The following is a 23,921-nucleotide window of genomic DNA, read 5'->3' on the forward strand; positions in this document are numbered from 1 at the left end:
TCACATGGTTTGGGAGAAGTTGCTTTACTTTCCTATACCTTGGTTTCTTCACCTGTAAAGTGGGGATAATACCTGCTGCTTGTGGGATGTAGTGGGGATGAGGTTACGTATGCAAGATGCCTGGCATGGTGCTGAGAACAGAGTAGGTATGCCAATGGTGGAATAAACCATAAGATTAATAAATCAGGGGCTCCAGCTCTCCAGTAGCGCTGAGGAAGGGAGAGGTGAGGAGGCGGCTTCCCTGCCTGTGCAGAGCCCCTGGCCCCTGAGCTGTTTTCTGGCCAAGACTTAATTATGCTGGGGGCGTCCTCTGTAGGCCCCATCTGCAAGAAAGGGTAGCTGACTCCAAGGTCTGTGCACTCCAGAAGGAGCTCTGAGGACCACCCTGATGGCCCTGGGGTTGGTGCTTTCAGGCTGGCCACAGAAGCTCAGCCTCCTCTTTGGGTGGTTCAGGCAGGGTTTTGGACAGAGTCCCCGTGGGGGAAGAAAAGCCTGGAGTTGTCTTCTTCCCTGAGTTCCTCTCCCTGTAAACTGAACAGTCACCATTACATTTTTTAAACTGACACGATTGATTTACAATGTTGTATTATCTTTTGCTGTATAGCAAAGTGACTCAAATATCTATGCATATATACACACACATATATGTATATATTCTTGTTCACATTATTTCCCATCATGGCTTATCATAGGATATTGAAAATAGTTCCCTGTGCCATACAGTAGGTCCTTGTGTTGCTTTTTCTTTTGGTTACACCATGTGGCTTGTGAGATCTTCTCCAACCAGGAATTGAACCTGGGCCACCACAGTGAAAGCCCAGAATCTTAACCACAAGGCCACCAGGGAAGTCCTGGTGTAACATTTTGCCTCTAGTCCTAAACCCCCGGTCCTCCCAGCCCCCTCCCCTTTCAGCAGCCATGCCTCTGTTCTCTATGTCTATGAGCCTGTTTCTGTCTTGTAGATATCTGACCATCCAGCATTTAATGGACTCAAAGCCCACTTGCTCACAGCCATCCCCTTGGCCCACCCAAAGCTCTCTCAGACAAAAATGCTACTCAAGAGGAAGTCAGTTATTTAAAACCTTTATTAAGTCTTGGAGAAAGATAATGCAATGTGACAAAGTACAGATCCTGCTGCCTAAATCCGTAACAGAAACAGATCTTATAACTTAGCAAGCCCAGGTGGTGCTGATGCTGAGATCACAGGAGGGTTGCTCTTCGTTAGGAAACAGGCCCTGGAGGCGCTGTTTGTCCATGTTGTTCTAAACGAAGCCTTTTCCTAGGTTTAAGCTGAAATTTCTGTGTGTGTGTGTCTGTGTGTGAAAGTACAGCTACAGCTCTGGGCTAGCATTTTCTATTTATTTAGTTTTGAGTGTCAGCGTTTCACTCTACTGAGGCCTCTCATTTCAGAATAACAGGGCTATTTATTGATACAAAGGAGAGGTGTTCAGATCATCTTGTTAAGATGCAGGGCTCAAAATAAACATCATATCTTTATTTGGAAATCCACATCCTTCCTCAAAGGAAGGCTCAGGAGTAAATTTGTATGAAGTACGAAGCCCCAAGTGGAGGGTCTATTTTTAAGGACAACTTCGCTTACATTTTGGACTGTACAAATGCCTCTGTCCATGCTTACAGGAATTTGGATTTTCCTCAGTTTTGAGATAAAGAAATCTCAGCAATAAATACTACTGTAGGCTTCAAAAGTTTAGGAACCAGAATGCAAGGATTTCTACCTGGCTTTTGAGGAGAAACAAAGCAGCGGCATGAAAAAATATACAACAGCGATCAATGAGGGGGTTCAAATCAACATAGGAAGCAATTGTATGTCTCGGGGGAAAACACCGAGATAATAAATACAAATGACAAATATTTACAACAGAAGCAACACATGGGGTGTCAGTAGCGAACACGTAAAACATTCACACTGCGGAAAATATAAAAGTGATGCCTTTCACCCACCCGGCCCAGAAGCGGGCGAACAAACGAGCAGCTGACCCAGCAACGCGAGAGAATGTTATTGCTTCAGCTTTTGAGTGATGGAAGGAAAACAGTCCACGTGCTGTGTGGCTTCAGACAGCCACGGTTTACGTTCAGTTGCCATGGCAGAGTCTGACACACCGGTCCTCCTCTCTCTGAGGGCAGAGATGGATCGAGCACATCTCCTCTGTTTTCTGCAACTTCCAGCTCTTTCTAGGTGCTTCTCCCAGCCTTTTGTACCCCTCCCCCCAACAGATGGTTTCTTTCCAACATGCATCGTGAAAGATTGGGAAAACGACGCTCTGGCACCCTGTCCTGGCAGCAGTGAGACTGGATTTAGGTTATATAAACACTAGCTGGGCTTTGGGTAAGGGCATTCTGTGGAACAAATCATTTTTGAGTAGATAAATATAGCCTCTTTATCTCTGGCCTCAGGTTGCTTTGAGGGAGAGCTATGAGTTGATATAAATGGAGGATGCATACTTTTTTTGCCCAGTCATTAGAACAGCAGTCGGCAAACTCAGGCCCAAGAGCCAAATCCAGTTGGGCGCTTGTTAAATAAAATTTTAACGGAGTGAAGCCAAGCCTATTTGTTACGTGTTGTCTATGTGTGTTTCTGCTTTCAGGCAACAAAGGCTGAGTTGAGTAGCTGCAACAAAAACCGTATAACCTGCCAAACTGAAAATAGTGTATTCACTATCTGGACCTTTACAGACAAGGTTTGTTGACCCCTGTTCTAGAAGGACCTGGCCCAGAACATCCATCCATTCCTTGCAATACTGGGCTCCTATTAGAGTACTGGCTGCAAGAAAGGATAAGCTCTGTCAGAAAAGAGAAGAAAAGGCCTATCTCTGAGGCCTCTTCAGTAACAAGACATCCATTGCCAGTGCTTTCTGTTCTAATCCTTTCCCTGTATCCTCAGTTCTGTCTCTCCTCCCTGCTTGTCTTTCTACACTCTGACTCCTTTTCTGATGGCTACATCTTCATTCTGGATCTGGGAAATCTTGTCCCCCAGTGACGTGCAGCAGTCTCCTTCTGTGTTCCCCTTTTCCAGCCTCTAGCATGGACAGGCCAGCTTTCCAACTCGGCGCAACAGAACCAGGGTCTGTCTTGGCTGAGGGTCAAGGCGAGGCACCGAAAACCAAAGGGAATTTTGTCCAGTGCGCTCCTGTGTGCGTTTTTCCAGGGTGGGCTTTGCTCTGGTGGCAATGAGCCCACGTCAGGCAGTCAGACATAAAGCTACATCACTTTTTGATTACTTTAAAAAGAGCACTTAAAAAAAAATTCAGCCCCCAAAGATGGGTTGCTTTTGCTTTCCTTTGAGCTGGTTTTAATGACCCAGTTGCTTGTTTGAAAGCTATTTATTTAGACGACAGATAAGGAGATGTAACTGGATAAATTAAAAAAAGTGAAATCGAGACTCGAAGCAGTGGTTAAAATACAAACACACAGGGGCCACTCCCTGCAGCAGGGTCCCCTAGACAGAACAATGGCTCAGAAATTACACTTGGAATCCTCGCCGCCCCCACATCCCCCGCCCCGTCCCAAGTTACTCCAAACCTCAAGGTCCCATGCAAGAAACTGGATTTCTGTTCGGCACCAAGCACCCACACGGCCCTGCCCCCGCTCCACCCTTCTCCCGACTCCCTGGGAGATTTGCACACCCACTCCTGCGCCGGAATCCAGCTGCACTCCGCTAGGACGGTCGGCACAGAAGCTGGGGGTGGGGCCCAGCACCAAGCGCACAGTCGAGCCCCCGCGGGTCACCCCGCCCCTCTCGTCACCTCCCATGGCAAAGGGAGCCGCAAGCCACAGCCCAGGGTGTCCGCGGATGGAAAGAAGGCAAAGTTGCGAGGAGGCCGACCTCCCGTCGAGATGTGTGGATGCGGGACACACCAGGCACAACCGAGCCCTCGCTGCCCAGGGAGCCTCTGCCTCACCTGTTCATGCCGCTAACACACCTCCAATCAAGTCCGCAATCCCCATCACATCCTGCGAGTGACAGCCCCCCTCTTTAATGGCAAATGTTTTGGAATGTCCAGAGAGAAGAAAATGGACGGCGTGGAGGAAAAGATTTCCCGGCCGGGCCTTTCATTTCACCTCCGGATATCGGAATACTCAGACTGTTCATCCTCCCACTCGCTGCTTCCAGAAGTTCCTTGGGCCCCGGGTCCGGCCGCTCTGCCCCGGGCGTGGGCGTTGGGGTGGCTCTTGCTACCTCGCTCACCCTTGGCACCTCGGCCGGTCTCCCGACTGCTGGGCTCCGCAAGGTGGTGACCCATTTCCGCGGGGTGGCCTCTGGAGAGCTTGGCCCTGTCGCCCTGGAGCTGGCGCTCGGGCGGCGCCGTGGGGGGTCTCTGGATGGCCGAGGTGCAGAAACTCAGGATGGAGCACAGGCTTCCCCAGCTCTGCTCACACTGAGCCTGGACGCTGTGGGTGATGGCCTCCTTCACCTCCTCCCCACAGGTCAGCAGCAGGTTCACTAGGTCCACGTAGGGTCTGGGGATTGAGAGAGAGACCGGGGCTGGAGAACGCCTCCTGTGGGCTGCGGAGGGCAGGACCCACAGGAGGGGAGAGACCTGGCCAATGCTTGACTGGGGTTTGGTTTGGCAAACGATGTTCCTGGAATTACTGCAAGCCTTTACCTGGATTCTGTGGAGTACTGGGCTCCCTGCCAGGCACTGGACAGAACTGGAGCCTGGGGGAGGGAGCCCGCCACAAGACAAAGGGCCCCTGACAATATACAGGTGTCTGTGCTAGAAGCCTAGAAAGAAGCCCCGGGGAGTGAGGCACACAGCTGTGGGGATGAGGCCGGCAGGGGAGCTCCAGGCCCGCTTGTGCTGTGCTCTGTGTAGTTGCTCAGTCGTCTCTGACTCTCTTCGATTCCCATGGACTGTAGCCCGCCAGGCTCCTCTGTCCATGGGGATTCTCCAGGCAAGCATGCTGGAGTGGAGTGACATGCCCTCCTCCAGGGGATCTTCCCAACCCAGGGATCAAACCCAGGTCTCCCACATTGCAGGATTCTTTACCATGTGAGCCACCAGGGAAGTCCCCGGGCCTGTTTAGGGTGTGCTAACTAGGAGGATTTTAGCAGGAGGGGAAATGGGTCTTGGAGCCAGTGGAATACTACTTAGGCAAATGGTGAAGGGCCTTAAATACTAAACTGAGGAGTCTTTATGGCAGGGAAGTGAGATTGGCTGGCTTTGCACTGGGTGTCCTCCTCGATAAGCCTAATCTAAGTTAGGCTCCCCCAAAACCACTTACCCCATGTGCGTATTTGCCCCTGCTTTGGGCTTATGATAATGAAGGGTGTTTGGGGAAGTTTCTGGATGCATTGTCCTTTGTATCTGGAGGCGTCTGGAACAGGTGAAGGGTGGGGCTGGGGTGTTGATTCCAACCACGAGTTCCCTTCCTTGGTGGCAGAGGCTGAGGCGGGGGAGTGGCTGTCTGAACAGCTCTATTCTTTCTGTCTGGGCTTCCCCACAAAGGGAGGTGAGAGCTGGCCTGGCAGAGAGGGGCCTCTGTGCTTGGGACGAGAGCCAGCTGTCTGTGCAATAAGCATGCTTGGTTCCCAGGGGGAGGACCAGTTGCTCAGGCCATCTTTAGGAAAAGTGCTGAAGGAGGAGTGACTACGTACCTTCCTCCTGGGGATGGAGGTGTGTGCAGAAAGCTGGAACAGTGTGCCTGTTTTGGGGCCCATCTGGCAAAAGGTGCCCCCAGCAATGGGCTCTCCTGGCCAACTCACCAAGCCTTTCTTACATCTCACTGGACTCTTAAAATCCCCCAAGGTGTGGGGAGGCGGCTGGCATGTTCCAGGTGGCTAACAAGCTTTCTTAAGCAGCCTTCACTGGCAGAATTTCCGGGTCTTTCTGATCATGCACTGGGCCATCCCCTTGGGCAAGAAACCACTCTGGCACATGAGCTCATTTATAGGAACAAGCCTTTTTTTCCTCGGTGAGCCTGTACCACTGGGACGCTGCGCTACAGACCATTTGACTCTTTTCTCTGCATGTTGGCCGTTGTTGCCCAGCAGGAAGGGCAGATTGTTTGAAGACTTGTGAAGCAGTTTGCTGCCATTTTTATGAATTAGTCCTCAAGTTGTAATTGAGTGAACTGTCCTCATTTCATAGATAGAAAAACAGGGACATGGTGGGGGAGAAAGTGGCTTTTGGAAGCTTCTGGGCTGAGAAGGCCTGAGGCTGGGCTGAGAGCGGAGAGGAGGAATGTTCCGGCTGACAGAGATCAAGCTGCCTTTTAAGGCTTACTTGATGCCTTTGGAGTCGGAGAGTCTGGGCACAGCTGATGGGCAGGGTGCTGAAAGTCTTGAAGGCAGGCCCCTAACCGTGACAAGGACAGCGATGACCCAAGTTGACTCCAGCCAAGAGAGGAGGGCATGGTCACACGAGGGACGTGCTCCCGGCATGTCCGTTTTTTTCCGTCTTTTGAAAACTAGCACTGACAGCCTCAGGGAGGTCAAGTTCACTGTCTGCCAGAACATCATTGGGATTTTAGCACCTGATCCTGCCTGCCACCTCCTGCAGCTAGATAAGCAGATCACGGAGACTAAGCATTTGTCTTTGGGGGATGCTTTTCCCCAAGTTTCTTTCCCCAGAGTAAGGAGAGGAGGGGCCCTCTTGGGAATCCATGGACTGCCTCTTGGCCTCCTTCAGCAGGGCATCCTGGCTGCCAGATGAGCTTGCTGAATCCCGAGGCGGATCCCAGAAGGCTGGACTACCCCACGCTCTTTTCTGCCCTTGGTACTCTCTGCCGAGGAGAAAGCTGTGAACCACGGGGAGGGGTGTGTTCATCTAAGCTGTATTTCAAGCTGGCATGGTGCCTTCTCAGGCTGCTAGCTCAGCCCGTGTCTAATGACAAAGCCCAGCTCTCTCCACTGGGCGTCAGCAAGGCTAAAGAGTTTTTAAAAATACTTGGAGGGGGATGTGCCTGGAGGCTGCCAGCACCCAGTGACAGGGTGTCTGATGGCCAAGCGGGTGATAGGGAGAAAGCTGGACGGGAAGGGGTGAGGGGAGCAGGGCGTTTGAAGGAAGTCACTTTAACTGAATGTGAGTGTTTTAGGGGTTAGGTGAGGGTCAGGTTGAGGGATGGGGGTGATGTGGATTCTAGGATGCCCATGATTTCCTTCTCTCTAGAGGGAAGAGCAAATTCAGTTTTCATTTTCTTATCTGTGGCCAAGGTCACACATTCTTAAATGGCCTTCTCGATATTCGGGGACTGATGGGATCTTTGGTGCCCAAATCAGTTAAGGTAGTTAAGAAAAACTAAAAAAAAAAAAAAAAAAAAAAAATTTCAGTTCAGCTTTAAATGCTAGTTGACAGAGTGTGCAGTTGCAGCTTCAAAAGGGAAGGCAGTGGGATTTTGTGGGGAGCTAGAGTTGCTGGCTTAGCAAGAGGAATTGCATGTGGCCACACTGAGTATTTAAGAAAAAGGTCCAGGTTTGCTTTTGGGGTAGACCACCTGCATTTCCAGAGCAGGCTGGGGTAGGGGCTATGTGGGCTCTAAATGATGCATGGAGCCTTTTGGAAGTAAGGGTCCCATGGACGATGTTTCCATGGAGGAGGTATCAGAAAGCCATAGTGCTTTCTGTCTTCTTAAATGCAAAGGTGGGGTGGGGTGGCAAAACCCCTCAAAACCTTCAGTTTTCCCAAAGACTGTTTTCCAAAGAAACAAGTCTTCTTGGCTCCAGGAATGTGTTACAGAATTAGCCAACAAACTATCTCTGATGGAGGAGAGTAAGTTGAGGACAAATGAACTTCATGAGCTTCTCAGCAGTGGAGTGTCTGCCTCTTGCAGGGGCACCTGGAGGAAGGAAAGCTCAGTGTTCTGCTTGTGTAACGGGACTGTTTTTGAAAAAGGGGAAAAAATCCTGCTGCACTTGGGGACCAATGAGCCTTTAGTTGGTCTAGTGGGGAGGATGGAGGCCAGGACAAGGAGGTTTGAGGTCCATTCCTGACAACTGGCTTCAGAAGCACCAATTCCCAAGTTGGAAATTAGGAATTGAACCTCAGAGCAAGATTTTTTTAACTTTTTAGCTTCGTGTTCTTTCTCTGTTGCATGGGGTTAGTATTCTCTGGCTTGTAGCACTGTTGGGAAAGGTAAATGAGATAATCTAGGCCAAGTTCCTGGCCAAGGGCCTGGCCCACTCAGAAAATGACAGTTATTGTTATTGCTATTGTTGTTGATGCTATTGTTGGTTTGATTCTTTCTAGAGATTTGGAAGAACAGAAAATATTTTATTGGGCATTAGTATAACTCAGGCTTCCTAGGTGGTGCTGGTGGTAAAGAATTCGACTGCCAATGAAGGAGATGCAAGAGATGTGGGTTTGATCCCTAGGTCAGGAAAATCCCCTGGAGCAGGAAACGGCAAACTGCTCCAGTCTTCTTGCCTGGAAAACCCATGACAGAGGAGCCTGGTGGGCTACAACCCATCGAGTCAGACATGATTGAGCAACTGAGAACACAGTGTAACTCAAGGCAAAGGCAACATCACTTTGCTCCTGGCAAGAGCTGCCTATAGAGATTCATGGTGTATCTAATAATTCTAACACTGCACCAGGGGTGTTGCAAGTGACAGGTGATGGCTGCTATTCTCTGTGGTCTAAGTGGTGTGGGTGGCATGGGGCGTGGCCTGTTTAGTGACATAGTTGAGGGAGGCTATGGCATGAACTAAGGAGCAAGGGTTGATAAAACTACTGATTTGGCCCAGTGAGTCACTGGGCAAAGACCAACAGTGCAGTGACTTGTACTGGGCTGCTTAGCCAGTACCTTACTTTCTGCCCTGAGTCCCCAAGAAAGGAGCCATTGTATGTTTTTAAAGGAAGATGTCCTGGATTTATGATTGAATTGCAAGTCTTCTAAAGAGTATGTTCCTATCCCCTCATTTTGCCATAAAGGTGTTTAGCTGATTAATATTTTTATCATTTGTTTTGCATTTTCTCTGGGAGGGCACGAATGTTGGAGAAGGTGAACTGGACTTTCTAAGGGAAAGCAGAGCTTATGGAGGCAAGGGGAAAAGCTATTGGTATTTAAGAGTGTAAGTCCTGGAGCTGTACTGCCAGGCTCCTCCATCATTGTCTGTGTGACCTTTACCACAGTGAATCTCAGGTCTCATCTGTCAAATGGAGATGAGAATGGCACCTAGCTCATGGTGCTGTCATGACGATCAAGTGAAAAATTCATATGAAGCCTTAGCACAATGCTGGGCACTCAGTACATACTCAGTATATATTACCAGCCCTTGGCCATCTGCTGGGGCACCTACATGGGAACTCGGAACACTCAGAACCTTTGGGATCCTGGCTGAAGGAAAGACAAAAGGTATTCCTGAATTCCACACGTTTCACACTCAGTGAAAAAGATTCCCTGTTGCTATTGCTTTGGATTTTGAAACTGATGGTGGAAATTTCTTTTGCTTTTCCTGAAGGCCAGCTGGAAAGGGATGCTCAGGGGAGTCAGTGCAGCTTTCCGTGGTAAACCACAACCTCCCATTTAACAGGAGAGTTCAGCCTCTACAAGTCAACCCATCAGACTGAAGAAGACTGCCTCTGGACCGCAGCAGGCCTCTCCTCCCTCCATCCACGTTGCAGCATCACCCCACCCCACCCCCGACCCACCCCCACAGGGCAGCACTCACTCATGCAGCAGCAAGTCCTTGAAGTGAATCATCTCCACCATCACCCGGATATTCTCCTGTGCAGCAGAACACAGGTCATGCTTAAGGTAGCACTCCCGCTGTAACTGGAACACCATCTCCTTGATGGCTGGACACTTCCGGCTTATGCAGCTGAATCTGTGCCGCAGAGCGTGGGCCTTACACTTCAAGGCATCTTTGATGAATGACTTGCCCTGAGAGCGGAGGGGACAGGGGAGGGAGAGAGGGGTGGAAGAGACCAGTCCTTATTACACGCTTTGACAGTCTGACCCTTGTTGGGCTTACATGGGATTTTTCTGACGCCCGAACCTCAAGGCCCCATCCAGACGGACATCCTTGCTGGTGACAGGCTGAGGCCACATTGGGAGGTCTGTCCAGAGTGATGTGAGACCTCTGCCTTCAGCCCCAAATGATGTTACCTGGGAGACTGACACAGTTGCTTCCTGCCTCCCAAACTCCTCCACTAGCCTCCCTTGTCCTGCAGCTCCTGTGGCCCTCTGTCGTCAAGGGAGCCCAGTGTTGACTGTATGGTGGCAACGTTTCTGAAACCCTGGACAGGCATAAGCCCAGAGCTCCTTGGCGGTGCGTGGTGAGAGTTCTTCCCAGGTGCCTGCTTGTTCAGATCTCGCATCTTTCCTGCTCCTTCTAGTGATGTGAAGGTCGGGTGCCAGCTGGGCCTGCCTTTCCTGCCTCAGTGCCTCCCGCCGACCCCAACCCATACTCTCTCTCTCCTCCTCCTCCTAGCCTTTAAGGAGGAGCATTCTTTTCCTTTTTGAAAGCAATTCGACTCCTTTAAACTGTTAGGATTACTGCCTCTAAAAGGCCTGCCTGGCACACTGCCTGCCAGCATCTGGAGCCTGAACTGCCCGGCTGACGGCCCCTCCCCCTCGCCCCAGGCCTCCGAGTGGCGAAGGCAGCCAGGCATACATCTGGCCTGCAGTTCTCTTTCCTGGCAACCCCATGAGATTGTTCTCATCCTAGAGAGGAGACAGCTGTTGGTGTGGGGGCGAGCCTGGGCCGTTAGCTTCCTTATCAACCTCGCGGGGCACAGAGGCACCGTGGGATACCCACCCAGGGATCCTCACACCCCCTCTTCTACAGAAGCGAGCTGTCATTGGAGAGGTCACCCCTGTGTTTTAGACAAGCCTGGAAGTAACGGAGTTGAGAAAGTAAATGGGTTTAGGTTGGAAGTGGGAACCTGGCCAGCATGTTTATTTGTCCTCTCCTGTAGAAGCAGCTGAAAGGTCTACACATAGAGTCTGATCACTGAAAAGCCACCTCATGGTGATTCCCTTTCCTCTGACGCGCCAGTGGGAGCCAAATAGGATGGAGGGTAGGGTGTGCCGGTTGACTAAGTAGTTATGGGCTGAGACCTGACTTGAAAGGGATGCTTCTAACTTGAGAACGTACTCCTGTTGGTTGAGGGAAAAAAGGAAGATGAATTTATGTGAGGGCTGCAGCAATCTGTTCTCAGTATTCTTCCCTGACATCCTGTGGGATTGCCCTGAAATACACATCTTTCCTCCGGATTTCCTATTACGTTTCCTAATTCCCGTTAATCCAGAAGGGATGCTTTATTAGGGCATCTCAAGGAGTTCAAACACTTTCCTCCTCTTTCCTTCCCTGGTTTCCCCTGCTGGCACCTCACATCCTCTGTAGGGGAGGCTGCCAGCCCTGTCGCATCCCTTTCTGGTTCCCAGGCGTTGCTTTGTCAGGCTGTCTACAGGATGTCAGTACACGGTAACTGGTGATGTTCACAAATCACACCTCAACTGTTGGCCTCATCCAAACAGTCATGGCTCGCCAATAAAATGACTTCACAATGCATATACAGGCTGGGGAGGACATGAAGGAGATGAGCCTAATGCTCCACTCCACCTGAAATGTGTTCGTATGGTGTGCACTGGAGCCATGAGGTTACTTGTTGGGTTCATTTCCTACTCATGCGGCATCTAGGCTTTTACCCTGGGGACCCTGGGATAAGTGAAGTGGGTCAGGCCCTGACTATAGTTATTATACAGAGCAGGACTCATTCAGGGTTCCAACTTTTCAGGTTGGGAGAGGAGGATCTGCTACTTAGGAGGAAGAAAAGTCTGCTCTCTGGAGGCCCTGATTTATCCATGCTGCCTGCCCACATGTCCTCTAGGAGATGACGAATTTCTACAAATTTCGTGTCTCTCTTATTCTTGCCTATTAGGTGAAAATAGCTTTTGCCATGTTTAACTGGAGTCCTTGGCCTTCCCTGCTCTACCCCCAGCCTAATGTCATGGTCCTCGCAGACTGGGTTCTGGGTAGCCAGACACAGTCTGTCCCTTATAAGATGTTTATTATTTATTATGAGTTTTCTCTGCTAAGAATCCTCAAATAATTGTTCAGCTTGGTCTCCATCCCACTCTGTGCATGCAAACTCAGTGAAGAGTGGAGGAAGACTTGGCCGAGATGACAGGCCTGGAAAGCTGGACCCCAGGAGTGGAGTGGGGAGTCACTGGCACCCTGCTGTACACCTGGAAGGTCTCTGCTGCTGAGCTGCCCCAGTCGTGTCCGACTCTGTGCGACCCCATGGAATGCAGCCCACCAGGCTCTGCCGTCCCTGGGATTCTCCAGGCAAGAACACTGGAGTGGGTTGCCATCTCCTTCTCCAGTGGGTGAAAGTGAAAAGTGAAAGTGAAGTCACTCAGTCGTGTCCCACTCTTAGCGACCCCATGGACTACAGCCCACCAGGCTCCTCCGCCCATGGGATTTGCCAGGCAAGAGTACTGGAGTGGGGTATCATTGCCTTCTCCATGCTGGCAAGTACTAAAACCCACCATGACGATCAGCTAGGAAACTCTGTTAACAGGTTTTTCCAATGAACGCTTCAGTCGTGCTCTGCTAACCCGAAACATTCTTGGTGCTCAATATGGTTTTTACCTGGGCATCAAATTTTCCAGCGTTGTGCAGAAAAGTCATGCAAATTCCATGTAAGCCCCGAATCTCACAAGAGTTGTTCTCGAAACATTCAAACACGCCACACCCTACATCGCCAGCGTTGACCAAACAGTGCTGGATTTCCGCTAAAATGAGAATTACATGCAATCATATACAAAATTCTCTGCCATGCTGGGGAATGCAAAGAGAGGCTGGTTGAAATAAAAGTAATGACTAAAAGGAAAATTAAGAAAAAGTGTTAGAAATGACTGTTTCGGGATCCAAAAACCAAGGAAATAAAATTTCATTACTTAATCTACTTATGAAGATAACTAGTATTTGTAAATATTTGTAAAAATTAGCCAGACCTACATTACAAAAGTCACAAGAGAAGTTAGGTCAGAACACTCCATTTTTTTCATCCTTTTCATCTTATTAAAGTATTTGTGGGAATACTTAGTTTGACAGCTGAAGATATTTCAGCTTTCTAAACCCACTGACAAAAATAAAATTTCAACCCATTAGCTTGGTCTTTCCCTCTGTCCTTCATCAATGAAATACTCTTCTGTACTTGGATGAAGCTGCTGCTGTTAAATCACGGCCATTTCCTTCCTGACCCCCAAATGAGAGCGTCCAGAAAGCAGTTTCAATTTAGCTTTATGATTCAACACCTAAAAATCAAAACAAAATTCCTATTAAGGCAGCGCCTCCAAACCATTCGCATTAAAAATACCAGGCTAGGGAAACTGCGGTTTGCTTGCAAGCAGGCTCAGGAGTCGAGTCAGATAGGGGTTAGTCTGCAGAAACGCAACCTTGGCAGTTCGAGGTTCCTTTTTAATAGAGATCTGGGGTGAGATGTCGCTTAATACCCTAGACTTCTCGCGACCCGGGTGTCCGCTGCCCTCCTTCGCAGAATGTGGCCCCAATTCGCGTCTCTGAAAGGATAGGCTGAGAGGGAGTTAACTGTCAGGCTGCAAAGCCTCTCTCCCTTCCCTCCCCCTACCCAATTCCCTGACTTAAACCAACCACGAAATTACACCAGAAGAGTATATTTTGGAAGAAGGGCGGGTCGGAGGAGATAATCCGCATTCAGATTAAATTTGCCGAGAGAACGAGGGGCGTGTATTTGTTGAGAGTCACCAACTAGCGAAAATCACGTTTGATTCTCAGGGAAATCTCTGGGAGGGGAAAGGTGGGTGAGATTCCTAGGACGAGCGGGGAGCGAGCTGGAGGTGCTGGCATCCGCCTGTGGAGATGGGAGACTCCCGGACGGTCCCATGCGCGGCCCCGACGCGCCGGCCCGGAGCGCGCAGGGCCGCGGTTCACTCGCTCCCGGCGCCCCTAATGGGCACTCGTGCATTCCTGCTCGTGCGGTGAACGCACGCACGGCACCGCCGGGTTCGCAGGCCCCCTTAATAAAGGGAGGGCCGTGAAGAGCGAAGAAGCGCAAGGCAGATTTTCTTCCTCTCCCGGGGGCTGGGAAAAGGGCCAGCCCCGTGCCCTGCACGCCTGGTTGTGCTTGGCAGCTCGCGGGTAAACGGAGAGCAGGTCGAGCAGCTGCGGCGCACGGTTCGGGCCGTGTCACCCTTTCTTCTCTTGCTGACCTGCGCTGGAGCCGGGGACGGAGGCGGCACCGCAGAGGTACGCTTCACTCCACCCGCCCCTGCCCGTTCCGAAAGGAATGCCCCACAAGGGGCAAAGTTCGCCATGCAATTTGTCTCGCCTACAAAGTTCTTGGATGTCGGGCATCTTTTGAGGAGGGGGAGAAGTAGTCCTCCCGCGGCCCGCCGGCTGGGTAGAGAAGTTCTTCGGTTCAGGGCGCAGCCCGGTAGCGGGGACGCTCCGTGCCTCCTGCAAGCCGGTTAGGATGGGGCAGGGAGGTTTGAACCCGTCCGGGGACGCTGGAGCCGACCCTGGCCGCGTCATGCGGTGCTTCCTTTACCCTCGACCCCGGGAGGACAGCAACAAGTCCTGCCCCAGCCATCTCATCACCCGGCCAGCACGTGCGGATTCCGGGCTCGCGGAGCCCGGTGTGGACCTCGCTCTGCCGCGCGCTTTCCTCTTCACGCCCCGCTCCACCCCAAGAGTTTGCACAGCCCAGGGTGGGCGCCCAGTTCTGGGCGAAGCGCCCGGGGCGCGCTGCGTGGGTGCGGGATGTCTTCTCCCTGCAGCTCCCCGCCGCGGGGGCGCACGCACTTACCTGTGTTCTGCAAGGACAGACGGCCTTTCTGCTGGGAGCCCCTGTCTTGGGGACCTTCGGGGGTGTTGGTGGCGTCGGTCCCTCGAGCTGGATCGAAGGTAACCAGCACCAAAGCCAGGGTCACGAACTGGCCCAGCCGCTCGGCACACATGGTTCTTGGTGTAAACCTCCAGCCCGGAGACCTGGATTCTTTGTGCTCCCCTCCGCCTCTTCCTCCTCCTCCGCCGCTTCCCCTCCTCCTCCCACTCTTCCTCCCGGCTCGCCTTTTCCCTCCTCGCGGCCGCGGCTCTGATAGAGGTTACCCAGCGCCCTCCCGTAGCTCTCCGGAGAGCATGTGACCAGGCCGTTAGCAGCGCCGCGAGTGCCGGGCAATGGCAGGGACGGTGCCTCAAATATCTCTGGAAGCTCTGGTGTCACTTGAATGAAGGAGTCGAGCAGGTGTTGTCCCGGCGGCTGGACCAATCCGAGACCCCCGCCCGTTTGACAACACAGCCGGGAGGCGGGGCCTGCGCCCAACTACTACTGGAGGAAGCCGAGCGCCGCTGGGAGCGCCCGACAAAGTTGCCGACCTGGCGACGGCCACGCGTTTGCGTGCGTGTGTGAGTGTGTGAGAGCGCGGCCGGAGATACATGCGCGTGTGCGGGTGCTCCGAGGCAATGGCCGAACGGACTTAACTAAAAGCGAATCCCAGCTCCGGTTGCAGCTAAAGAAAGGCGAGAGGGGATGGTCTGCGCTGGGACAGCGTCCCCCTCCCCTCCAACCCCCTCGGGCTCCTGGCTCGCATCACACCCGCAACGGGCTGGGAAAGTTTCCTCTTTCTGCCTTTTGTAATTTAGTTGAGATTCCCAGCCCCGAGGCCTTGACAGATTGGAGAAGTGTTCTGGACACAGTGGTGCTGGGGGCAAGCTGGGCACAGATGGGAATTCCTGGCGGTGTGATGTTTTGCATTAAAAACAAAAAATCCTCCAAACTATTTTAGGGTAGGAGCAGAAGCGCTATACAGGACTCTGCCTGAGCGGCTGCCCTATCTTCCTCTTTTCGCCCCGCTGTGGTGGGCCTTGCCACACCTTAGGTGTCAGATTCTTGCCCCTCCCTCAGTCTAGACGGATTCTGGGCTGCGCTGCAGGGATCCAGGTGAGAGACTGGACTTGCATCATTTACAGGCGGGTGGCAGGGAGGCCCGGGCAGCCCTGAGTCAGCCCGCGGCGGAGCATCGCGTGCCCCAGAGGCTGGAGCTTGAAAGGCAACTTTACGCGTCTCCAAACACACTCTTCCATTTTCCCAAAGCGCTACTCGCCGCCGCGTTCTGTGTTCCTTTTACTCTTCATTCATCGGATGGAAAAGGTCAAAAAAAAAAAAAAAAATCCCCAAAGCCTGAAAGCAGAACCCGAGGAAATTCTCTCCATCTCTTCTGCTTTCTTGTTCAAGCTCCCTCCCCAAGCACAGCCGGGGCTGGGTTGCCCTCGACTGCTTTCTCCCCCACGGCTTGCGGAAGCAGGGAGAAAGTTGGGCGCCGCTGGGAGCGCCTCTTCCCCCGCTGTGTGTGTACGTGTGCACGCTCACGTCTCCCCCGCGCCGAGGCCGGGGACAGGAACTGCTCCGGGCACCGTCAGTCCGACGGCGCAGCTCCGGGGGCTCGTAGGGCAGGGGGAGGGCGGGGACGCGAGCGCTGCGCCACTCACCCCGGGTGACGCGCTTTCGCCCCTCCCCCGCCGTCTCCACCCTCCTGCAGGAGAACAGGTGAGCTTGGGTACCAGCTCCAACCCCCGCCCCCGCCCCGCTCCCAGCCCGCGCCCTCTGCGGTAATGCGCCCCGGAGGTTTCATCACCCACTGCCCGCGGCGACGCGGCTCTGGGTCTCCGCGGCGGGGCGCACCGAGCGCCTCGTTGGGGCAGCCTTGTGACACGGTTGGGGGAAGGGGTGCGGAGACGCCGGGGCCAGGTCGTCCTCTGTCAGCCGTTCGACTTCCCAAGCTCCCCTCCCAAGGTCCTGGATGCAGGAGGGCGTTAGGAACGGGGATGGGGGCAGGGTGGGACCAGTGGCTGCGGCTGTCCAGCGTCCAGCGGCCCAGAGGTGGGAGGAATGATAGGACGGGTGGGAAAGGCACCTTCGAGTAGGCCCTCCCAGGGGTTGCAGCGCCTGGGGGCCAGCTGCTGTCCACCATCCCCACCCGATTTCAGAACCCCAAGAAAGGGTCACTTTGAAGGTCTGAGTCTGCATCGTGACAAAAAACTGACCACTCATGCCCATGATTCCCATAACAATTACATCTTCGCTCAAGAGTTTTTGGGGGAAGGAGGTGGGGTACAAGTCCATTAATTAATAATAGATGGTGCCCACTTCCCACTCTGCTTTTGTTTGGGTATTTATTTCCTGTATTAGTTTATGAAACACTATCTCCTGTAGATTCTTAAGAGACAAAACATAACAAAAAAACAACAGCAGTCTGGCCTCCCACGAAGTCCATAAGCCTCTGAATTTCCTGGGTAGGCTTTCTTTCCTTGGAGAGCCTCTTTTGTAGGTGAGAACATGAGTAATATTGGCATTAAAAAGGGCATCTGGTCTCTTGGCTCTTTGAGCAACACAAACAGGAGAGGTCTAGTGGGTGGGAGCAAGCCCACCTTTGTGGGATGTAGACAGTCTGAGTCTTCTTGTTAGAAGGCTGGGCCACCACCTGGAGCAGGGGTCAGGCAGATGCAGGTCTCTGGGCTCCTGCCTCCCAGAGCTGGGGCACAGCCTTTTGCCACCACAAGGCCCTGGGACTGCCCTCAGAGGACCTGCATAATAGAAAAATTCATCTTGACGCTATTTGCCCCAGTTTCACAGGGGACATTCGTGTCTCCTACCTGAGCCACCTGCCCCTTTTAGAACTAAAAAAAAAAAAAAAAAAAAAAGCGGTAGTTGGATTTGAGGTATAGCAAGTACAGTTACCAGTTCTTAAAGAGTTTTATATTCAGACCACTTGGCCAGAGCCAGACATCCAGAGAAGAATGCCCATCCCAGTCTGTCCCATCAGGGCTGAGAAAATTCTGCAGAAGCAGGAGGCTGTGTACTGGGATTACCAGTCGAGGCCACTGGCCTGGGGTCAGAGTAGGGAGAAGAGCTCAGGCTGGTGACTGTGCTGTGATCTTCCCTTTCTCCTTCTAGCCTTATAACTCAGGCCTGGTTTGGCAGCCTGTGGCTGGTGACAATAGGGAGTAGGTAAGGGGCAGTAATAATGATATTATTACTGTAAAGGAAACATGAATGGGGGACAGACACTGGACCATGCATTGTGCTTGCAGATTTGGTCTCTCACTAGGTGGGAACTGAGCCTTTGGAGATGTAAGGACAGTCCAGCTGGTATTGCCCTGAGACTCAGCAAGGGTTCTTGGCTGGATGGGCCCTCCTTCTCAGTTTAAGACCCAACTGGCAGTGGGAAGGATGAGGCAGGCTCCCTTCGTGACATCTGGGGGCTTCTGTGGTTAATGCATGGAACCCAAGTTTTCCTTTCTCACTCTAATTCACCAATTAAAACCAAACAGTGAGGGCGTTAATTCGGGTTTAAGTTTGAAAGGGGAGAGGATACTGACAAGCAGAAAAGGAACAGAGGGTATCATAGGAGGGAAGACCATCAGGGGTAAATGAACAGAGAGGACGTGGTGCATTTCATATGAGGAATAGGAGTTGCCCAGTTTGGTATTCAAATGCAAGATAAAGCTGTCAAGGACGTTTGGGGCCTGGTTGCAGGGCCTTTGTGAATAAATCTGTGCTCACCAGAGAAGATTTTGTTATCTCATCCTGGTGGGGTTCAAGGTTGAAACTCCAGGATGCTCTTAGACTAGATTCCCTTTTGGAGTTAGGAAAAGGTCAGCGGCCCAGAGCTGACACTGAAGGAAGGGATGGATGAGAGGAATGGTAAGTAATTAGTTGGAATCTTGATGTGGATTGCTATGCCTAGAAGGATGTTCTTACTTGGGTGTGAGCAGGTGGTGCCTTGGAGGATGGGAAGTTGTTGAATGATGAGGCAGTGTTGTGTAGGTTGATGTTAATACTTGGTGGCTGGTTCCAAAGCCAGAGTGGAAAACGTGGCTTCCACGTGTAGAGCTCCTCCTCCTGCAAGCCACGCCCCCTTGGGGGCCCGACTGTCTGGACTGATGGCACCACCTTATGGTCAGAGAGGGAACTGCCTGTCCAAATAGTGGACTCTCCTCTCTTTCAGGCTCAAAGACCTGAGACACGGACACCGGGTCTTCCACCTTCTCCTCAATTTCCTTAGCAAGTAAGTTAATACAGATTTAGACAGTCTCCTCCTTGCAACCACATGCTTTAATCACCCCATCAAGGAAATCTCATTCAAACTTTTTGCTTTTCCTCCCCCATGCTTTGATGTGAGCCTCATATCTGTTCTATCATGGCCCCTTTGAGTCACATCTCTGTGAGGGCAAATGTCAAAAGAAGTTGTCCATGTGAAACTGGCCAGACAAAATAACAATAAGATGCTGCTACCAGCCTCCAGAATAAGGAGAGGTCTCTCCCTAAAAAGTCTCTATCTTTCCCTTTGTTTTCCTTCATTGAACGGGTTGTTTCATTAAATGGAATTCAAGAGAAGGGAGACTGTATCATCCATCTTTGAGGCTGTATATTGGCGTTACAGCGAAAGTCCAGGGCCTCAATAACATTATGAATTAAGAAGACTTTTGTAGGGCTGCTCTGGAAACCTCACCATCATTTATAGTATTGCTTATTGGAGGAAGAACTATCCTGAGTTCCCAGAATAACCAACTCCCAAAGGTTTGGGGTACACCACTTTTGTGAATTGCACGTTTCCTCTGTGTTGTAGATTAATCGTCAAACCATAGTTGTGGACTGACTGGAAACACAGAAGATGAATGAGGATTTTTAAAAAACCCAAGAGAATAATAACACTGTCTCCTCACTGTAAAGAATCAAAAGCCGTAATCACCAGGCGTCCGATCATGGTCTGAGTTTTGTTTGTGCCTTGCTCTGAAGCCTGCATAGTATTCCACTTGGCATCTCTGTTTTCCTCGGGTCATGAGTTTTGCTTCCTCACTGTGTGCAGAGACAAAACTCCAGGAGGAAGTGTCCCAGGATCTGCTGGATCTCTACGAGGAGTGCTCCTGGGTCCGGAGGGGAGCCCCTCTGGCCTTGGAGCACTGCGGCGCTTTCTCTCTGATGGGTTTGGTTGGAGAACTGTGAGTAAAGGAAGAGTTGTTGTTTTATTGTGTGTGTGTTGGGGGGGGGCAATTTTCCAGGGAGCCAGATTTTGAAAATCTTCATGAAATGATCAAATCTGTTAATATGATTAAACCAGCAGTATGCCATCAGGGTCCATGGAACTAAATTTTCATTTTAGAGTTTTTTTTTTTTTTTCCTGAGGAGTTCTAAATATTTGTAAAGGTTAATATTTCATAATTTTGGTTCTTTTTAAAATAAATCTTGCAAAGATCAAAGAGAACATTTACTTTTTAAACAAAAACAGAATAAAACCCATTCTATCTTGAATGTACCATGTAGGACCATTGGGGCCATTTATAAATCTAAGACTTTGTGGAATCTGATTTTTCTTATATCTTGAAGCACTTTTCATTTTATCATCCTTGGGATTATTTTACCATTGCCCATCAATTATTTCCAATTATACTAAAAAAATACTAAAATAATAAGAAAATGAAAGAATGATGGCATCACCATCCAGAAAGATGAAGCCGTAGTGAAATAAATCAACGTGATTGCATCACCCTTCAGTTTTCTTATGACATTGCTGAGAGTATTACATCATCTTTCAAGAAAGTTTAAAAGAGGCTAGAAGATACCATCTTTGTAGTTTTATTATTATTGCTTTCATTGCATGAGAATAGAGAATTTGTCATTGCCTGCACAAAATGGTGAAGAGAAGAAAATGACAAAGGAAAATGTTTTTTACAGTAGTTAGACAAATCGGAAGAGACAATAGCGATGTTGACGCTAACGGTAATAGTAAAATTCACTTTGTAAGCAGTCTCAGACCCTGAATTTTACCATACAATAATCTAGGTGAGTTTTCTCACCCTCCAGAATTGACAAATAAACAATATATTTTTGAGGACAAAGAAAAAATATGATATTCTCATCCAGTTAGTCATTCAACAAGAATGATTTCATCACCCAATATTTTGCAACAAAAACCGGGACCATCCTGTTTTGCTCAAAGAAGCAGGAACCAATGTTCTTTTACCTTTTGTGGTGTTTGTTTAACAAAATTTTCTTGATACTGTTTGAAGGGGACAAATGACAAAATCAGGTGTGTTTGCAAAAGTGATCCAAAGAATATTCTTGCCAGTGTTTATAAATGTAAAAATGAAAATGCTTTGCAATTATGGAGAAAGATGACCATCTTCTCTTTAGCAAAGTTATGACCCATCAGAGGTTTCAAAAGTACTAGTTTTATAATGCAAGAAGAGCCAGAATTGACAATAAATCAGAACTTACTGGAGAATTACTTGAAATATGGAATTAGTGTTTGTGAGATGGATCTGCCCCAGGTTCACATTTGACAGTTCATGAATAGTTATTTGCATGTAGAGAATATTGCTCATTTTGAGTTTATATACCTTCAAAGTCAGGAGAATAGGGAATGAAAATGTGCTGTATTTAAATGATTGAACGAATTTTGGAGTGAAAATGTAAAAACTATCCCTTTATTATTACTTCTGTAAATTACTCAGAAAAATAAAAAGACTTCCATTGGACCAGATGATGACGACAGCTTTTTCTTGATGCACATACAGCAGGGCCTGAGGTCACATACATAGAATATTTTTTAAAAAGTCAAATAAACTCCTTCAGGTAAGCAGGAGACTCCATCCATCTGTCCATTCTCAGCCCTCCCACCACCCCACTTTCCTTAAAGCTTGAAATGGCAACCCACTCAAGTATTCTTGCCTGGAGAATCCCACGGACAGAGGAGCCTGGCGGGCTGCAGTCCACGGGACACGACTGAGTGACTTCACTCACTCACTCACTCACTCACTTACTCAAGGATTAATGACTGTTTCACAGCAGGGTGCTTTGAATGAAAGACATCGTCATATAGCCTTTCCGTTTATTCTCCCCTTTAGTGGAACTCAGTATTTCTCAAAATTCAGTGGGGACAAGAATCGCTGTATATGACATAAAATATGGATACTGCATTTTAGAGGTTGGTAGGCAGGATTTGTAAGGTTCATTTTGAGCATTTAAGAATTTTTACTTTGTATGAAGACTTTAGAATCGACCTGTCTTAGTCCACTGAGGTGGCCATAACAGAATACCATTGTCTGGGTGGTTTAAATAACAATTTTCTTTTGGCCTGCCTGTACAGCTTGCCTGGTTCTTAGTTCCCTGATAAGGGATTGCAACTGTGTCCTTGGCAGTGAAAGTGCAGAGTCCTAACCACTGGACTACCAGGGAGTTCCCACAAATGTTTATTTCTCATAGTTCTGGAAGCTGGAAGCCTGGGATCAGAGCATCAGCCTGGTTGGGTTCTTGGTGGAGGCCTGCTTCCTTGATTATACACAAAAAGAGGGAGAGAGAGAGATGCTGAGAGAGAGCTCCATCTTTATAAGGGCATTAATCCCATCATGAGGGTCTCACCCTCATAAACTATCTAACCCTACTTACCTCCTAAAAACCCCACATCCAAATTCCATCACATTGGGGGTTAGGCTTTCAACTTATGAATTCAGGGAGGACACAGACATTCAGGCTACGGCACTGAGCCACTCTGACGTTGATTCATTCAGTAAACTCTGTGTGTGTCTGTGTCTTAGACCTGGTGTTACACAGCGGGCAGGAAGGAAGAGCTGAACTCAGGCACTGCCCTTCTGACCTCCCTGGTGGTTCAGATGGTAAAGAATCTGCCTGCAATGCAGGAGACCTGGGTTTGATCCTTGGATGGGGAAGATCCTTTGGAGAAGGGAATGGCAACCCACTCCAGTATTCTTGCCTGGAGAATCCCATGGACAAGGAGCCTGGCAGGCTACTTACTATCCATGGGGTTGCAAAGAGTCAAACATGACTGAGTGACTGTCACGACTGCCCTTACAGCAGCATCAGTCTAGAGAGGAGGAAGCAATAATTTTTTGAGCACTGTGTGGTCAGAATTACCATGGAGATGAGATCAGGGTATCCTGGGAACCAAGAGAATGGTTGCCCTCAACCGCTGACACCTCAGTGGTTGACGCCTTACGAAAGGTGTCAAAGGTGAGCATTAGAAAGGTGTCAAAGGTGAGCATTACTAGTTTTTACGTTCACTTACAAAACAGGAATTGAAGAGGAGAATGTTTAGGAGGCATTTGGAGGGTGGAAACAGGGAGAAAAAACCTCCAGGCAGCAGGGCCAACATATGCAGAGGCCCAGAGGTGTGAGAGAGAGCAGGCAGGATGGAGAGCTGGGTGGTCTGGTGTGGCCGGGCAGGATGGTGTTTGTGGAGGAGAGGACTGCCGGGCAGGATGGTGTTTGTGGAGGAGAGGACTCCCGGCTGGACACTGACTGGGATTAGACCCTGAGGGCCTATTGTGTCTGTCTTCATCTGCAAGTAACAGAAAACATTAAGCAAAAACCTTATTAAAGGCAAGTGTGTTACTCCCCATTCCAGAAAGTGGATTGGGGACGGAAACCTCTGCGGGGGGAATGCATTGCGAAGTCAGGTGGCAAGTGTAGAGGTGATTTTGAGAAGCTTGTGGGGGACAAACGGACAGGATAATCAACTTGTACACTTGAGGGGTAAGTGGGGAAAATGGCGGCAGCTTAAGCCTCTCTTTAGCAGTCCTCCCTTTACTGGCCCTGTGCTCCCCCCAACTTCTACTCCCCACCCACATCTCCCAATCAATGCCATCACTACTTTTCTGGGTGTGTGTGTGTGTGTGTGAGTCATGTCCAACTCTTTGTGCTTAGGCCTGTAGTGGGCTTGTAGCCTACTGGGCTCCTCTGTCCATGGAATTCTCCAGGCAAGAATACTGGAGTGGATTACCATTCCCTTCTCCAAAGGATCTTCCTGACCCAGGGATTGAATCCAGGTCTCCTGTATTGCAGGTGGATTCTTTTACTGTCTAGCACAAAAATCCAGGAGTAGTCTTCCATATGGAAACAATCATTTTCTCCTTCCCTTTGCATGCCTCTGTCTGGGACTTATCAACTCATGCT

General features: G+C 50.0%; 1 protein-coding gene and 1 long non-coding RNA gene across 2 annotated transcripts in view; one reads left to right on the top strand and one right to left on the bottom strand.

Moving 5' to 3' along the window:
• On the bottom strand, positions 1,068 to 15,595 carry STC2 (stanniocalcin 2). Its single transcript, XM_005694539.3, has 4 exons — positions 14,757 to 15,595; positions 12,560 to 12,702; positions 9,632 to 9,843; positions 1,068 to 4,479 (listed from the first exon to the last, which is right to left on the bottom strand). Exons 1-4 carry the CDS (start codon positions 14,905 to 14,907, stop codon positions 4,077 to 4,079), a joined length of 909 nt encoding a protein of 302 aa, XP_005694596.1. The 5' UTR covers positions 14,908 to 15,595; the 3' UTR covers positions 1,068 to 4,076.
• The window catches only part of LOC102191373, a 63,641-nt gene continuing 55,848 nt past the window's right edge, over positions 16,129 to 23,921 (top strand). The window contains exons 1-3 of the long non-coding RNA XR_001919803.1: positions 16,129 to 16,496; positions 18,958 to 19,017; positions 19,579 to 19,951. This is a non-coding gene — a long non-coding RNA (uncharacterized LOC102191373). The remainder of the gene's footprint in view (positions 16,497 to 18,957; positions 19,018 to 19,578; positions 19,952 to 23,921) is intronic.

The sequence above is a fragment of the Capra hircus genome, chromosome 20 (genome assembly GCF_001704415.2).
Source record: "Capra hircus breed San Clemente chromosome 20, ASM170441v1, whole genome shotgun sequence".
Classification (NCBI taxonomy): domain Eukaryota; kingdom Metazoa; phylum Chordata; class Mammalia; order Artiodactyla; family Bovidae; genus Capra; species Capra hircus.

What these genes read in the sequence shown, in the direction of transcription:
- STC2 (XM_005694539.3), bottom strand. Translation starts at nt 14,907, where the DNA reads ATGTGTGCCGAGCGGCTGGGCCAGTTCGTGACCCTGGCTTTGGTGCTG. An exon ending in CTGGAAAATTTGATGCCCAG is followed by an intron (nt 9,844 to 12,559) that starts GTAAAAACCATA and finishes CTCCGCTCTCAG; the next exon opens with GGCAAGTCATTCATCAAAGA. An exon ending in AAGGACTTGCTGCTGCATGA is followed by an intron (nt 4,480 to 9,631) that starts GTGAGTGCTGCC and finishes CTCAATCCCCAG; the next exon opens with ACCCTACGTGGACCTAGTGA.